At 44.3% G+C, this 16,858-nt stretch overlaps 1 protein-coding gene across 3 annotated transcripts in view; it reads left to right on the top strand.

The window, feature by feature from the left end:
- The window catches only part of Ints9 (integrator complex subunit 9), a 105,561-nt gene extending 89,517 nt beyond the window's left edge, over nucleotides 1-16,044 (top strand). For all 3 annotated transcript variants that reach the window (XM_047550572.1, XM_047550574.1, XM_047550573.1), the window contains 6 exons: nucleotides 2,804-2,975; nucleotides 6,726-6,850; nucleotides 8,557-8,724; nucleotides 12,233-12,331; nucleotides 13,471-13,611; nucleotides 15,387-16,044. In XM_047550572.1, the coding sequence (XP_047406528.1) occupies nucleotides 2,804-2,975; nucleotides 6,726-6,850; nucleotides 8,557-8,724; nucleotides 12,233-12,331; nucleotides 13,471-13,611; nucleotides 15,387-15,563 (882 nt within the window). In that variant the 3' untranslated portion in view covers nucleotides 15,564-16,044. The remainder of the gene's footprint in view (nucleotides 1-2,803; nucleotides 2,976-6,725; nucleotides 6,851-8,556; nucleotides 8,725-12,232; nucleotides 12,332-13,470; nucleotides 13,612-15,386) is intronic.
- Nucleotides 16,045-16,858: the final 814 nt, after the last annotated feature.

Genomic DNA, 16,858 nt, shown 5'->3' on the forward strand with positions numbered 1-16,858 from the left:
TCTCCCCTAAAGCAGTTAGGCTTTCTTTAAAACTTGTTTTCTCAGTGTTACATTTTGACCTGCACCTAGGTCATGGGAAACTCTGTGCCTTCTACTGTTAAGAATGTGAATAGATCGTAGCTGCACCCTCAGGGTTCCTGAGGTGCACTTGTCACTGGGGAATGAGGGAGTCGACCCTTGGTATTGCTCCCGGTGCCCATGAGAACATATGGTCCTGCCCTTAGTATGACAACAAATTACTGTACAGAACACCTGCCCTGTGGCTTCGTTTGCACTGATCAAATGTAAAGTGAAGTGGAAGGTGAATCCAATTTGCAAAATATAGTGAATTTATCATAGTTTCTATGCCTTGACCAGAAGATATCCAGTTAATGCCTGTATTAATGTAGGTGTGACATAAGCATGCAAAGACCTGCTACTATTCTTAGAGTCCTCTTCATCAGGATTCCATACACTTAGTCCTTTGACCAGACTCATCCATTTAATGGGACAACTAATGATTTTGGCCATGGAAGTTATAAAAAGAATGTCTGTTTTATTTGTATAAAACTTACAAGGAAAGTGGGAATTCAGTATTTTCCATCTGTACTAATCTTTTTTTTTGGAGGGGGGAGCTGGTATCAGGGATTGAATTCAGGGACACTCAACCACTGAGCCACACCCCCAGTCCTATTTTGGATTTTATTTAGAGACAGGGTCTCACTGAGTTGCTTAGCCCCTCACTTTCTCTGAGGCTGGCTTTGAATTCATAATCCTCCTGCCTCAGCCTCCTGAGTCGCTGGGATTACAGGTGTGAGCACATCACCACACCTCCAAGCCTATCTTCTTACTCCATCCAAGCAAGTGACAGCTAGTTAATATCTCAGGGTTGTATTGCAGTCTTCCTAATAAAACCAGATCTCTCTGATAAGAGAGTAAATCTTCAAAGTAAAGAGTCTGGTTTCTGGTTGGAGAGTGTCCCAGTCTGACCACATCCTCGCTCTTAGGGGTGACTTCATTTGGACTTGAAGTTGTTATTGGTTTTCCCTCTCATGGATATGGGTGATACTGAATTAAGTCATGTCACAGACCATTTCTCTACCTAGTAAAGAGCAGCTCAGGAAACACTTCCTTTGGCCTAGTTATATGAAAGATCTGTGGAGTCTGCATGTTTGCCATCTGACCTTTTGATGCTAGAGTGGGAGGGCAGGGTCAGGTTTAGGCACAGGAGGCATTTCTGAGCCTTGTCACAAGAAGCCATCTGTGGTTGTAACTGCACGTGATGTCGCCTTGCAATGGGCCTATGTTGGGAGAGTAACCTCGAGCATTTTGCTGCCAGGGAGACTCTTGGTTCAAGACACTTTAGAGACAAGCTTAAGGCTGTGTGTGACTGGCTTCTTACTATAGCCCTGTGACTCCCAAATTTCTGAAAGTCACTTCAGTCTTCGTATTAGGTGGCTTCAACAACTCAACCCAGTTTAAACTCTCAGTGGGGAGATCCTCTACAGAGAGTTTCTTGTGGGAGGGTTGTTTTATTGTCACTCGAACTTGGTGAGTCACACATGTTGGGAAAGTTACTTGTATTTCAAATAGGAACTGACATTGAGGACTCTAGGCCATGCCTGGAATATGGAAGCTATAAAGAAAGAGACAAACTCAGGCCATAACAACCTGATTAAAAGTTTCAAGTATGTTCACATTACCAAAAGGATCTGGCTTTCCCCTCTGTTCCGAAAATCACATTGTAGGTAAGAACTTTTGCTCTTCGGCTAATTTTAATGACATCCCTTTGTGCAGATGGTCCCCGACTTATGGAAAACTTTTGACTTTACAATGGGGGTACAAAAGCAGTGTGCATTGGGTAGAACCACACTTTGAGTTTGCCTCTTTCCCTGAGCTTGTAATATGCAGTACAGTTCTCACTCGAGATGCTGTGCGCAGCTCCGTCAGCCCCGTGACTGCAAAGGGACACGGCCAAGGCTTAGCAGTGCTAAGCCGTGAGCTGTGGTACCCTGGGTGTGTTAAACACCTTCGCATACAGTATATTCAATGTAAGATGAGTTTATCAGGATGTCTCCATTGTAAGTTGAGGAGCATCTGGATCTATTTTTTATAAATCTTATTTTTTAGAGTGGTTTCCGGCTTACCGCATATCGATCAGAAAGGACACAGGGTTTCCATGTATTCCCTGCTCTCCCCTGCTGTCAACACCCCACACCAGAGTGGAGCATTTATTACAGCTGATGAACTCCCATTGGCACCTGTATCACCCAGAGTCCATTAGAGTCCACTCTTGATACACATGCTCTGGATTTGGACAAATATATAATGACATGTATCTACAATTATAGAATCATACAGAATAGTTTCACTGCCCTAAAATTCTGTGTTCTACTCTTCATGGGTCCTATGGTAGGTGTATGTTTACTTTTATTTAAAAAAAAAAAAGAACTGCCAAACTCTTCCAAAGTGGCTATAGCAGTTTGCGTCCTGTCAGCAGTGAATGAGCCTTTTCATTGCCTCACATCCTTGTCAACATCTGGTATTCTAGATTTTGACCTTTGTAATCCACAGTACACTTAACCACTGAGCCACATCCCCAGCCCATTTTAAATTTTTTTCTTTTGAGACAGGGCCTTATCAAGTTGTGGGCCTCACTAAGTTGCTGAGGCTAGCCTTGAACTCACGATCCTCCTACCTTAACCTCCACTTGCCCAGCATTTGTTTGTATTTTAAGTCATTTCTACACCTTCTCCCATGCTTTGGTCTCCATTCAACCCATACAGGCTAACAGCTCTTTGTATGTTTTTTGTATGTATTCTAGCTCATTCAGACCAATAAGCTGAAGCACTACCCCAGCATCCATGGAGACTTTAGCAACGACTTCAGACAGCCTTGTGTGGTGTTCACTGGGCACCCCTCCCTCCGGTTTGGAGATGTGGTCCACTTCATGGAGCTCTGGGGAAAATCTAGTCTCAACACTGTCATATTTACAGGTACATTTTAAACAACACCTTACCCTTTGTACTGGGGCCATTAGTGTATGTTCCTGCGAAGTAGAGACCTGTGGAAGGACTTGATTATAAGGCATAAATATGAATATTATGTACCAAAGAATTAGTAACCACAAGCAAAGGAGTAAGAGTAAAGTGACATGTGCGGTTAGGTAACTATATTGAACACAATTTTCTGTGCTGGGGATGGAGCCCAACACCTTGTACATTGTAGTAAAGTACTATACCATTGAGGACATCCCCAGCTCTTGAACAGTTGGCATATCTGCTCTTTTAAGATTTTTCCCTGAGACAGAATTCTGAGCTGCTTTTTTTTTTTCTTTTTTTTCTTTTTTCTTTTTGGTTCCAGAGATTGGGCGTAGGGGCACTCAAACACTTAGCCATATTCCCAGCCCTATTTTTCATTTTTTTGGAGACAGGGTCTCACTGAGTTGCTTAGCACCTCGCTGTTGCTGAGGCTGGCTTTGAACTCAAGATCCTCTTGTCTTAACCTCCCAAGCCCCTGGGACTAAGGCATGCACCACCACCGCCCGGCCTGAATGCTTTTTGATAGGATTTTGAAAGGCCTTTCAAGAATTGCAGCAATTCTAGAAACAGTCTTCCTTGACCCTTCAGGAATTGTTCATTGGAAAAAAATCTTTCTCCTTCAACCGTACTTTACACTGGCTTATACTTGTTCCAGAGACACAACCTTCAGGGAAGATAACTTATTTAGTGAGGTTGAGTAGGGGCTTGGCTTAATCACTAATACAGCATCAGTTTGACATTTACGGTCTTCAAACATCCTTGGGTTTTGGAATCTTACAAAGTAAAAAACTTTTTATAAAAAAGTAAAACAGGGCTGAAGAGATAGCTCAGCTGGTAGAGTGCTTGCCTTGCAAGCACAAGGCCCTGAGTTTGATCCCCAGCACCGAAAAAAAAAAAAAAAAGTAAAACATTTTTGCCTAAAATCTGACCCCACTTGTTGTAACCTCAGCTGAGCCACCTCCCAAACCTCGCTTTCTTCTCTGGAAATGGGATTGCTGGTAACCACTGCCGTGGGCCCCTGGGGGTAATCAGGAAGTGCTGTAGGCAAGCCCTGGGCACGGCGCCTGGATGCAACAGCTCTTGACAAAGTAGCCGTTGCCTTTCCCACCTTGTGGTTTTCTGATTACTTTTAAGACTCCAGTTTAGGGGTAGAGAGTCTGCTTACCCGAGAAGCCTTAGAAGTATCAACCTCTGTTTGTGAGGATTACCAGTGGCCCCAGCCAGAGGCCACCAGGAACATGGCTGTACTCAAACAAAGTTCTGGCCTTGTTGCTGAGAGGTAGAACATACCACAGGGGTTAGTGTGGTTAAAAAGAACTACTTGTAGGATCTGGGCTGGGGCTAGGTGATTTCAGGTCCACTGATGTTGAGCTCACTCTGCATTAGGTGCTATTAGGACCCAATCAGGAGATCTGCAGTTGGGCACCTTAGTGATTTTCATCTCGAAGACAAGAGGCATAGAGCAAGGATAGGGTGATGTTTGCTTGTGTCGTGGTTGGGAGGGTATTCTTTCGTATGTGGCCATGATTTTGGAAGCCTTGTTTAGTGGCCTTATCTGATGTTGGTGTTCTTTAAGGTTGTTTATGTCCAGCAGGACACTGTGGTCCAGCTGTGGGTGCTAGGCTTGCTCCTGTTAACACCCACGCTAAGCAGAGAGCACCTGGAAAGCCTCCGGACTTCAGGAGCAGCTTTTCTCTTCCTCAGACCACCTTTGGACCCAAAACAGGGGAAGTCCAGCCACAAGACATAGGTTCACAATATCTGGAACTTGGCCACTGCCAGCTTTTGCTGAGGTTGTCCCGGGAATGCATGTGTGGTAGGACTAAAGTTGGTCTCTCCTGCTCCTTTTGATGAGTTATGAAGGACATAACAGCAGTTGGTATTTACTCAGGCACAGGGAGAAGTACTAACTCCATATAAACTATTTCTTTTAGCCAACCAAATGAAAGGCCCGATGATCATGACTGCTTTTGGTAAAGAGCATAAGGTTTAAACTGGTTTGTTGGACTTCTCGAGCAGTGGGTTTTTTTCTGAAATCTGTGAGTGTGAGAAGCCACCTTTTCACTTGCATTATGACTGTTGCACATGTGGAAAGGAGTCTTTGCTCCTGGGTGGCCTGTGCTTACCTCATTTGGCAGGTTCTGGGAATTCTTTGGGAGACCTGACCCACAGGAGGTGGTAGTCTAATGTTTGAAGTTCTGTCAGTTGTCCTGAAGACATTAGTGCCAGAGCATAAGCCCATGCTCCGTGAGAAGCAGTGAACTCACTGGGAGTCAGACTGTCACTTACCACTTGAGGAGTGAGCTGGTTCTGTCGGCTTTAGGTGGGCAGCTTGCTGGAGTGGAGTGAGCAGTCCTTGCCATGCAGGCTGCACTGGCCCCCAAGAAAGAAACTGAGTGGTACGACAAGAGTGGCTCACAGTCGGAAGGACCAGGCTTCCTGGCAAAAGTGTGGCAGTCAGCAGAAGCATTTGTCGACATGGGCACAGGGTCTGTTCATTTGCTCTTGGGTGTGTTCTGTTGGTAGGTGACCATGGTGGTGATTTATCTTGCCCCTGGGTGCTAACACTGAGCACCTGATGTGATGTGGTTATGTGGTCTCAACCAGGCCGCTTTACTGTGACATTAACTGTTTTTCTCTTTGTGTTTAATCACAATCTTAAAAAGGAAACAGAGAATATGTAATACATCGTTTCTCCCTCAAATTTTTATGAGTATTTTAACATTTATTGATGCTCCTGATCTAAATAAATTATTACTGCACTGGTTGCCACATTATTTTTTTAATCATTTCTTTTACATTTACCTTTAGTTGGCATTGTGAAGAATTTTCTCTTACCTCCCATTTTCTTATTCCCTCATTTAAAATCTCATCTACCTCTCTGCGTTGAAAACCTTGAGCCCACTCCCATCCTCCAGTTCCAAGTCCATCCCACATAGTTCCTCCCAGCCTCTCCCTTCACTTATCTCAAATTCATTTCCCTCCCATAACCTGCTCTTACTTACTCACTCTTTCACACTGGCCCTCTGCTTGGCCTGGACCACACCTACCTCCACCTTGCTTGGCAGCTCTTCTTATTGCCTGCACATTAAAATCTCCTTTATGAAGATACACTTACACACTCTTTGGTAGGATTGTAAACTTGTAGAACCACTGTGGAAATCAGTCTGGAGTTTCCTCAATATGACCCAGCTATACCACTCCTTGGTAATTATTCTGAGGAATTAAAGTCATCATATTGTGGCATATCCATGTTTACAGCAGCAGAGTTTATAATAGCCAAGCTACAGAACCAACTTAGATGTCCATCAACAGTTAAATGAATAAAGAAAATGTGGTGTGTATACACAGTGGAGACCATAAAGAACAAAATTATGTCATTTGCAGGAAAATGGATGGATCTGCAGAACATCATGCTAAGGGAGATAAGCCAGACTCAGAAAGTCAAGGGGCATATGCTTTATCTCATATGCAGAAGCTAGAGAGAAAGAAATAAAGAAAAGGGACTTCATGAAAATAGAAGTGAGACCAGTAAAGAAAAGGGACCAGGGTAGGGTGGAGGGAAAAGGGCAAGGGAAGGTATGGGGACTGACACAGGACAACTTATGCTCTGTGCAGGTACCACTACATCACAGTGAATCCCCTGTCTTGTGTAATCATAATGCACCAATACGATTTTTAATTTCCTTTTTGTACTGTCCTTAGAACCAGACTTCTCATACCTGGAAGCACTGGCTCCTTACCAGCCCTTGGCCATGAAATGCATATACTGCCCCATTGATACACGACTAAATTTCATCCAGGTGTCAAAGCTGCTTAAAGAAGTGCAGGTAACAAAGAAAATTGTTCCAGCGTCTTCACACGGCTGTGTCACCTCTGTGTAACTTGCACATCCATGGCGTGAGGGGAGGCACGTCCTCCTGCATGTGGACCCGACTGCTTTGGTTCTCAAATGTCTACAGAGTGCTGGAACTTTTGCTGGTTAGCCTTCAAATTTAAGAGTAATGATCTTTACACTCTGAAAGAAGTTTCCACTCTCAAGAACTCAAAAGTAGAAGGGAAAGAAAGCATGAACAAATTACTTTTGATAAAGATCAGTTATATCCACTTAAAAGCAAATTGTTAGGCTAGGCACAGTGGCACATACCTGTAATCCCAGCCACTCAGGAGGCTGAGCAGGAGGAAGGAAAGTTCAAGACCAACCTGGATAATTTATCAAGACCCTGTCTTAAAATAAAATGTAAAAGGCTGGGTTGCAGGTGAGCAGTAAAGTGCTCGCTTAGTATGTATGAGGCCCTGGGTTTGATCTCCATCGCCACAGGAAGAGGGAAAACAAAAACAAAAACCAAAAAAAGCTACTTGTTCCACCTCTCAAAAGTCATTCTAGAAGTATTTTCAGTAAGTTTAAAATAAATTTTAAAAACAGAAATATACTTATTAAACAGTTTAATTGAAATGTATATTGGACCCTTGTTACACATTACCATACAGTGTTGGTTTGGTTTTGTGTGGGTTTTGTTGTTTTGTTTGTTTTTGTTTTGCATTTTCTGTCCTAGAGAAAGGGAAGAGGTAGTTGGGAGTAGGGGGAGCAGAGAAGCAAAGTCAGTGCACCGCGACAGTCAGTCTTTTGGCAGTTGGGAGTGGGGCGCCTGGTGAGACTTGCCAGGGGAGACCCTGTAGGACAGACCAGCTGACCTCTAGTTCAGAAGAAACAACCCTGGAAGAAGTCCTTAGGCTATGATTGTGGAGTCAGAGCTTTGAGACCAAGTTACCTTCTGGTCAGGAGGAAAAGCAAAGGGCAGTTTGACGAAGTATTTGCTCAAAAGAAAAAGTGCTGTGCTGAGTCCAAACCAGTTCAACCTTTTGGAAATTCTTATTCTTCAAGGACCTGTGGCTTAGTCCAAACTCTTGAGAGGAAGCAGGGACAACACAGCGACCTGTGGATTGCCACCATTTGTTTACAGTTGTGTTATTTGTCCAGAATAAACATTGGTTTATGTTTTTCTCTCAAGAGAACGAGACTTTTTTTTAATAGTCTCATCTTGATTCATTGTCATATACAGTTGAGCACGTGACCTTCACAGTGTCTACTGCCTAATAACTTCTGACCTGCAGGTAACTTAAGAAACTCCAAACCCAGAACCGAACCAGCATGAAAACAGTTTTTTAGGAGCTGACGTGTGGGAGGAAGAACATGACCTCAATGAGCTTAGTAACCAGTTGGCAGTAGACACATGGATGTCACCATGAAAATTACTTAAATATAGTGGGAAAATAATGCAAACTGAGGCATCAGTCCTTTACCCCTGGGCACAGCTGGCAGCTCAGCTTTCTCTGAAATGGTGGTTCTACTTTCCCCACACCACTCTCATCTCCTCCTGCCAGTTAGTTGGGTTTGAGAAGATGAAATTCTGTGGCCTGAAAGCAGCAGGCCTGAGCATCTGGAAAGCTGGGCAAGGAATGGGCCTCCTGAGTGGGTTGCGCTGTTCATGGCCTCCTCTGCCTTCTCCCGTGACCCTGCTCTGTTGGTCCTCAGCCCCTGCATGTGGTCTGCCCTGAGCAGTACACCCAGCCGCCCCCAGCCCAGTCACACAGGGTGGACCTCATGATCGACTGCCAGCCCCCAGCCATGTCCTACCGTCGGGCCGACGTTCTCGCCCTGCCCTTCAAACGTCGATATGAGAAGATCGAAATCATGCCGGAGGTGAGCTGTTCTTTTTCTCATGGTTAAATTCAGGTTTCCCACTTGAGCCTCTGAAAGAATTGTCCTAGAGTTGGCTGCCTTTTGGGTTTATGTCAAATGTGAACAAACCAAAGAAAAGTACAAAGCCTCCTCAGCAGCTGGGAAGAAAGGTGGGATTATCAGGGCCTCTCGTTGGTGCCCGCAGGCCTAGTCAGGGGTCAGCACTGGGGAAAGGAAATGCTGGTGCCTGCTCTGTCCTTAACTACCTTATAGTTGGTTTTCCATTGTTTCTGGATCACACTGAGTCAGGGACAGGTTTCACTGCACTCAGAGATGGAGGAGATAAGACCCGAAAAGAAGAGGTGTACACTTATTATTTGTATCCATTGTAGTATAATGTAAAGGTTCCGCTCTGTCAATGTCTGCAGATGCAATTCTTTGAAATCTTACTTCTGCTTTAACAGCGAAAAAACAAAAGGCATATTGTACATGAGTATGTTGTGTTTAAGTGACTCATCTGAGAGGAAGGCAGTACAGGCTAATGACCCCTCCCAAGGTGACAGCCAGGAGCATGGTTGGAGGCTGTTTCTGGCTTCCTTTTGCCTCTTAGGACAACTTGAAGGTGTTTTTAACAGATATTAAAGAGAAATAGGGAAACATTGTTAAAACCAGTGGGGCCAAAATTCTTTTTGAGTTTTGAGTTTCAGAAACAGTATCCGATCTTGGATGATATCAAGGTCCTAAATGTTTTTTTTTTTTTTTTTTCCCATGGCCCTGACGAGGCTGGTGTGGATCCAGTCCTAGTACATTGAATCCTTTCCAGAATTAACCAGAGTTGTTTTCTTAATTAAGAACAATAGATAAAAAAGAACCAAACCAGTTTTAATAATTAATTTAGATAAAATTGATTCAGTAGCACAAAACTAGTTTTTAAATGCGAGCCATTTGTTTTTTATTAAGAATAAGCAGATAATCCTCACATTTAATTGCCACTGTTGTCTGCTGCAGTTCCTTGGGAGGGCATCCTCCCAGGCCGGTGCTCCAGCAGTGTGTGTGTAGGCAGCTGCAGCGAGTCCGGCTGGAGGGCCGACAGGTGAGGACAGGGCCCCTGGCCTGCAGTGGGTCTCCTGACATGTAGCAGGGCCCGTAGCACTCTACTGCACATGCTGTCACGCTTGGTGAATCTTTGTCCTTGTAAGAGGGATTTGACTGCTGAAAACAATTTTTCAACAGGAGTTATTTGTAATTATGTCTAGTGATCAATGTGAAGTAAATCAAGTTTGGTGAAATGGCACAAACCAAATTTTAATTTCAAAGCAATGAGATCAATTTTCTTATACTTGGTATAAAGATTTTTAAAAGGAGAAGTCAAAGACATGTTAAACTATCAACTTCTAGAAAGACACACATATGTGTGTATGTGTGTGTGTGTGTGTATATGAGACATACAGCTGCTCAAGCTGACTACATTGAAGGTCAAATATTTGTAGTCTAATGATTCTTTTTAAAGGAAAAATATTTTTTTAGTTGGAACTTGGGAATTCAACTCAGACTAGTTTTGACTAAGCACCTCCTCTCTTAACTGGCTAAGCAGTTTCTAATCATAGCTCATTCATGAGGGAGGTGCCAGGGTGACTAGTTCAGTGTCTGGTGAGTGCCACCCCCCCTCCCCCCCGGCTCTCTGGGTACCAAGTCCATCCCCCTGCAGGGCAGCCTCCACAGCTGTCCTCCTGAGCACCTCAACTGGAACTTTAAGATCAAGGCTATTTCTTTGGTTTAGATTCCTAGGTGCCCAATCCGTTAGGTTAATATCATCTACATTGAATTCTTCTTGTTTAGTAATTTGGCACTGATAATACATTGTTTTTTATGACTGGGGGAGAGTTGAAAGCAGGTTCCCCACTCCAAAAAGGCCAAGTTTTAGGTTTGTTTTTAATGTAAAAGTTGAGCTAACCATTTCCACTTCTAATTTTATGGTGATTTAATGTATTTTTATTATTTTAGTTTTTACTATATTTTTCTCATCATGATAAAATGAAAGACACTGTCCTGGGCACATTGGATTATTTTTGTCTGGTATCTGACAGTGCCTGGGATTGAAGGCCTACATTTAGATTTTAACACTGTAGCTAGGCCAGCAGGCCTCAAACTTTTTGGTCTCAACACTCCTTAAAACTTAGGACCCCAGGAACTTTGATTGTGAGGATAAATAGCTATTGACACTTAACATATTATAAATTTAAAATAAGACATTTAAAAATATGATCATTTCATTTAAAAATAATGCAAACCCATGATATGTTAACATTATAAGAACAAAGACATAAAAACAAGCCCCGACGGCTTGGGATGACTGCTATTGGCTATCTATCTGCTCGATATTCGTTTAAGGGTTGAGTGTGTGGTGGTGCCGTGCCTCAGAGGCTTTTTCACCTGACCCTAAGTATGTCATTAAGGTTATTCCAAAAGCTTCAGTTTTAATGGCTACATGGTGATCTGTCACACTTGTATCATACTATATTTAACTGTTCATTTACTAGTGGGTATTTATCATTTTGGAGTTTTCTATATTATAAACATTTTCAGGAAAATCCTTTTGCATAAATCTTTGTCCATATATATTTCCTTAGGAAATTTTTCTGGAATTAGAATTTCTAGGTCAAAGTTTATGAACATGTTTACAGCTCCAGATCATGTATTGCCAGCTGGTCCTTTAGACAGAATGAGACCATTCATACTCCCCAAGAGGGTTGGGGACAGTGCTCTTTAATGCTTCCCTGCCAGTATCAGGTCTCTTCTAGTTACACAAGGACATTTTTATGTCACCCCCCTCCCTGGTGCTGGGGATTGAACCCAGGGCCTTTACATGTGAGCTGCATCCCTAACCCCTTTTCCCCCTCCCCAAGACAGGGTCTTACTAAATTGTGGGGGGCTGGCCTTGAACTTACAAACTTGCCACCCTTCTGCCTCAGCCTCCTGAATAGTCAGGGATTATAGGCATGCACAACCACACCCCACATGATGTCTCATTTAAATTGTATTTCTTTGATTAATGGAAAAGTTCTCAACCCAACTTGCTACAGAGATTTGTTTTGCTTTTGAAATGGACATTAATGAGGGAAACTTCGTAGTCATGTTTAAATTGGAATGTGTGATTCATTCGAGGGCAGCCTTCTTTGAGAAAATAAGAAGTCCTGATATTTCTGGAGCTGATGTTTTAAATTTGCAATAATTTTTACCTTCTTTCTTCCTCAAAAGTTATTTGGTCATTTTAGACTGCAGCGATGTAAATAAGAATTCAAAAAAGAAAATGGTCATCGTTAGGGGTTCAGCCTCCTGGGTGATTTGGTACCCTTTCCACCAGGCTGAGCAGAGCAAGAGTATGCACAGAGCCTCTTGGATAACTCTCTACCAGGATGGTGGGGCCAAAACCCTGTGGCCTCCTCACTCCAGACTTTGGACACCTCAACTCAGCACCCTCTACCCTCCCACTCAGGGAGCCCACCTGAAACTCCACATTTGCTTTCAGCTCGCAGACTCCCTGGTGCCCATGGAAATCAAGCCTGGCATCTCCTTGGCAACCGTCTCAGCTGTGCTGCACACTAAAGATAACAAGCACGTGCTTCAGGTACCTCGGGCAGGTGGGGAGCTGGGTAGGGGGAGCTAGACCCTCTCTTCAGGAAGATCCCAGCATCTGAGTGAGCTCCCTAGATAACATTTCCCAAAGCAGCAGAAGCATATTAATGCATATTTGAAGCAAAGAAGGCACTTATTAAAAATTATTTGTGGGCTGGGGTCGTGGCTCAGAGGTAGAGCACTTGCCTAGCATGTGTGAGGCACTGGGTTCGATTCTCAGCACCACATATAAATAAATAAAGTTCATCAACAACTAAAAATTTTATACACACACACACATACATAAAAAAAATTTTTTTTAAGTTCTTTGCTACTTATTTCTCTGACCACATGCCTCAGAGAGATGAGAGACTGTTTTACTGAAGATGAAGCCACACATTGTCCTAAGTGGCAGCCACAGCTCTGGAAGTATCAGCATCACTCCCAAACTTCTGTCCATTCCTCAGATGAGTGTTGGTTAAGCGCTGCCCGCTGCATGGCCGAGTGGGTGCTGAAGGAAGACTGAAAAGTAGCAGGTGCAGGCACTCCCTTCAAACTGAAGGCCTGGGCCTGGCACAGGTTGGCAGCACTTGTCTCTTTAGAATTCCTTTCCACCTTGAACTGTTACCTTTGTGCCCCTGTATCATGGGCTGATAGTTGCCACTTAAAATGTTAGCGACTGACCTGTGTCCTTAACACACATTGTCTTTATTCATATTCCGCAAATCCCCTTAAAATTCTCATTTTATAGGCAGTTTATCTGACCTTCAGATTCTTGAACAAAAGTTTCTACCGCAAAGTGACAAAGCTACATCAGACCCTCCAGCCAGTGTCCTTAGCCACTGTCCCTGCCAACAATGTATCACGAGGAATTTACTCAGCAACTATTGAATTGATGAGAAATTTAAAAGTTAATTTTGTTAAGGGGCACACAAGCTGTTGATCCCATGTGGATGGTTTTGCATTAGCTCAAATGGAGCCCCAGCTGACAGCCTGGACTCGGGTGCCAGCTAGTTTTCATACCACTGGTAACTCCAGGTCAAAGGTGCCCCTCTACCTCTGCATCAGAGGAGAAGCTTCTGCAGGACAGAAAAAAACAGATGACTTAGGAGGAGGAGCTCAGTGAGCCCTGTGCTTCCTTTCCTGCCCTAGCCCCCTCCCAGGCCTGCCCAGCCCACCAGCGGCAAAAAGAGAAAGCAGCGGGTGAGTGAGGATGTTCCAGACTGCCAGGTGCTGAAGCCTCTGCTGAGCGGCTCCATCCCTGTAGAGCAGTTTGTGCAGACGCTGGAGAAGGTGAGCAAATGCCAGGCTGAATGTGGGGGCCTGCTGTCTGTTGCTCCATTTCCACTGAGTCCCCACTGTCCAAGAGCTGCTGTCTTCTAATGTCAGCCTGGTGCAGGGTCAGGTCATGGGACAGAACCAGCAAAGGGTTTACAGAGCTGAGCCAACAGAATGCCTGCCTTCTCCAGGTAGCTCCGAGTTGCTTCTCACTGCCAGTCCTGTCCTTCCGTCCAGTCCTAGGGAGCTAGCAGAATGCCTCTCCAAAGCCCACTTGGCACAGGCACTAGACTGAGAAAAAGCCCATCTTCAAAAACAGGTGTGACAAGTGGTGCAGGCTAGGAAAGGCCAGAGTACAGAAGGGTCTGTACCTGCTGGAGCCACACTTCTCCACAGAAGGACCACTGGGTATCCACGCAGATCAGGTCTCTATGCGAATGTGAGGATTTGGTGTGTCAGGGGAGGGGATCAACAATGCTAGGTCCCTAGGAATTGGGAATCAGTTCCAGGACTTCACAGATAGGATCAGAGGAAGGTAAATAGGGTTAGTCATGTGGGAGCACACTTGCCTGTTTACTGTCCCAGCAGCCATCTACCCACTGAGCCCCCATGGCTGCTTCTCCCAAAGAATAGAGTTCTTGTCTATAATTAAAAGAAAAAAAAACTGAAAGTTTTTGTAATTTTAGCTTCAGTCACAGGACTTCAGCAATCACTGTTAGCATTAAAATTTATAGAGTGCTTGCTAGGAAGGGGGACTGCTTCAAGACGGTGCTGTGCCCACTTCTTAAGAGAACTGCGTTAACTGCAGTGAGTGATTCCCCCTTTAGTTGAAACTAAATATCTCAGTTGCCAACTTTTCCAGCCTTAAAAAGTAAAGGCTTCCTCTGGAGCAGGTTTGGTTTTCTGTGTTCAGCTTTTGATGTTCCTGAACCAGCCCTCTCACGTGTCCATAGATGATCCTATTGGCCCCTCCTTCCATGTGACATTACAGGGTTTCTGGTCCCTGGGCCTCAAGTCTGACTTCTTTTTGAAGCACTTGGAAATGACTTGCTTTCCCTGTCTGGCTGATCCACAAACAGACCCTGGTCCCTGCTGAGTTCCCCACTGCCCATCTGACTCCTCTCTTCATTGCAGGAGAAATCTCGGTACCTGTCCAAGCGTAGGCCAGAGCTCAGTGCACAGGACAGGCTCCCTGAGAGGTGCTCTTTACCTGTTTTGTGTCCCTTCCAGGCACATCTGTCTTTCCACTTCTTTTTCTAATTTATACTTGATTTGTAAGAAAATTCCATATTTAGCATTAGAGACAGCTGGAGAGAGAATAGTCCTGCTGCCTTATCTCCTTCCCTCTGAAAGGGATTTGCCAAATCCCAAGGTCAGTGGTATCATGCCGTGGTGAAGAGCATTTTCTGGGAGCTCACAACAGCTGAGACTTAGGTTGCAGCCTCTTTACCAGGGCTGGGGGCAGGTGCTGAGGCCCAGAATAGTCTGGCCTCCCAGACTCTGGAACACGGGGACCTGGATCTGCTCAAGTCACTTACAAAAACCTAAATGGGTTGTGGAAATTGTGATGTTTTCATGAGATTTTGCATGTTGGGGTCTTTTGTAAAGTATACAATTCTGTTGCCATGTCAGCCTTGTTAATAAAGAGTTGTACTGAGGAATGCAAAAATGCACTTCCTGGAGTTCAGGCAGGTCTAGGAAGTGTCATTTTTAGATCCTCCTTCCTTTGCAGTCAGCCCTGCTTTCAGAGTTGCCATTCTCCTCTCCTTTTTTTCTTTCTCCTGGAGCAGCATGGCTTCAGTGATATTAAGGTGGAAGACACAGCCAAGGGCCATATTGTTCTGCTCCAGGAAGCTGAGACACTCATCCAAATTGAAGAAGATTCAACCCACATCATTTGTGACAATGACGAGATGCTGAGGGTGCGACTGCGGGATCTTGTCCTCAAATTCTTACAGAAGTTCTGAACGGGACCTCTGAGCCGCTTTCACTCCCTGAGATCCTACAGTCCTTCAGTTTGGCTCCCAGCACCAGCCATCTGGGGAACGGTGTGAAAGGCTGTCAGCATGTCTCTGGAATCTCTGGCCTCAGGAATGCAGAGGCAGTTCTGGAGGGAAACGAGCTGGGGCTGTGACCTGGATCCGCTGGTCCAGCTCCCTCATACTGTTGCAGGCAAGAACTTTCCCTTTAAACTTGAGTCATTTTCAACTCTGGTTCTCGAGGAGCTGAGAGGTGACATAGTGTGATAGATGCCCTTTCCAAGAGGCTCACCAAGGACAGGAAAGTAACAGGGTGACTGGCTTGTTGTCTCATGTGGCCCACATTTGTTTTTCATGGTTCGTTGACTCCGGGCAGGGGAACTAGTGTTTGATTTTATTTATCTGCTTTTAGTGCTGTAAGTAATAAGATGATCCCCCAAAATAAGTAAAGTAAGCCATTTATCCTTTTATACTGTGGTCCATTTTGTAAATAAAATGTATTTTTATAGAAGTATCTGCATTCTATTGAACCTACAATCTAAACAACAACAACAAAAAAGCAAACTTAGAAAACACCATAGCAAATTTGATATGTACATTCAATTGTATAACCCAGCATTGTTTATAGAAATTTCTTCTTAAATACCTTTTCATATAATTTATCTAAGCCCAGACTGCATGAAAAACCCTGACACAGATCCACGATACCAGCCTTGACCTTCCAGGGAGGCCCTCACAAGTATAGTCAGACATCATATCACAACGATGGGTATCTTGTAAGATGGTACTACCCGGTGGCACTTTAGCCTTCTTTGTATTAAGTATGAAGTTCGCACAGTGACAGAACTGCCTGATGACGCGTTTCTCAGAACATGTGTGCCTCACTGCCTTTCCTGCAGATCGTCAGCGTGTACTCAAGATGCCCACAGACCCAGGTGGTGGAATGCTGAGGTCTTAGAGAAAGTAACCTTGCTGCATTTGAGGTAATGTTGGGTATCAACAGTTTAAAACCAGTTTATACCGGATCACATCTAGTCTAAGTGCAGACCAGAACCCACACTGCAGCTATGCAGGTGTCCTTGGGGTGGGCCCAGCGTGCTGCTCTCACAATCTATGACCGAAAGCGAGGCTCCCCTCCAGCTCTGCTAACAGCCAGGTAGTACAGAAGGGAACTGTAAAACAGGAACCGTATAAAACCCTAGAGAACTAATGGCTCGGGATTTGTGGAGTTGATCTTTAGTTCTCTCGGAATGATTTTATCATTGGGAAAGAGTTCTTCATTA

This window comes from Sciurus carolinensis, chromosome 4 (genome assembly GCF_902686445.1).
Source record: "Sciurus carolinensis chromosome 4, mSciCar1.2, whole genome shotgun sequence".
NCBI classification, from domain to species: domain Eukaryota; kingdom Metazoa; phylum Chordata; class Mammalia; order Rodentia; family Sciuridae; genus Sciurus; species Sciurus carolinensis.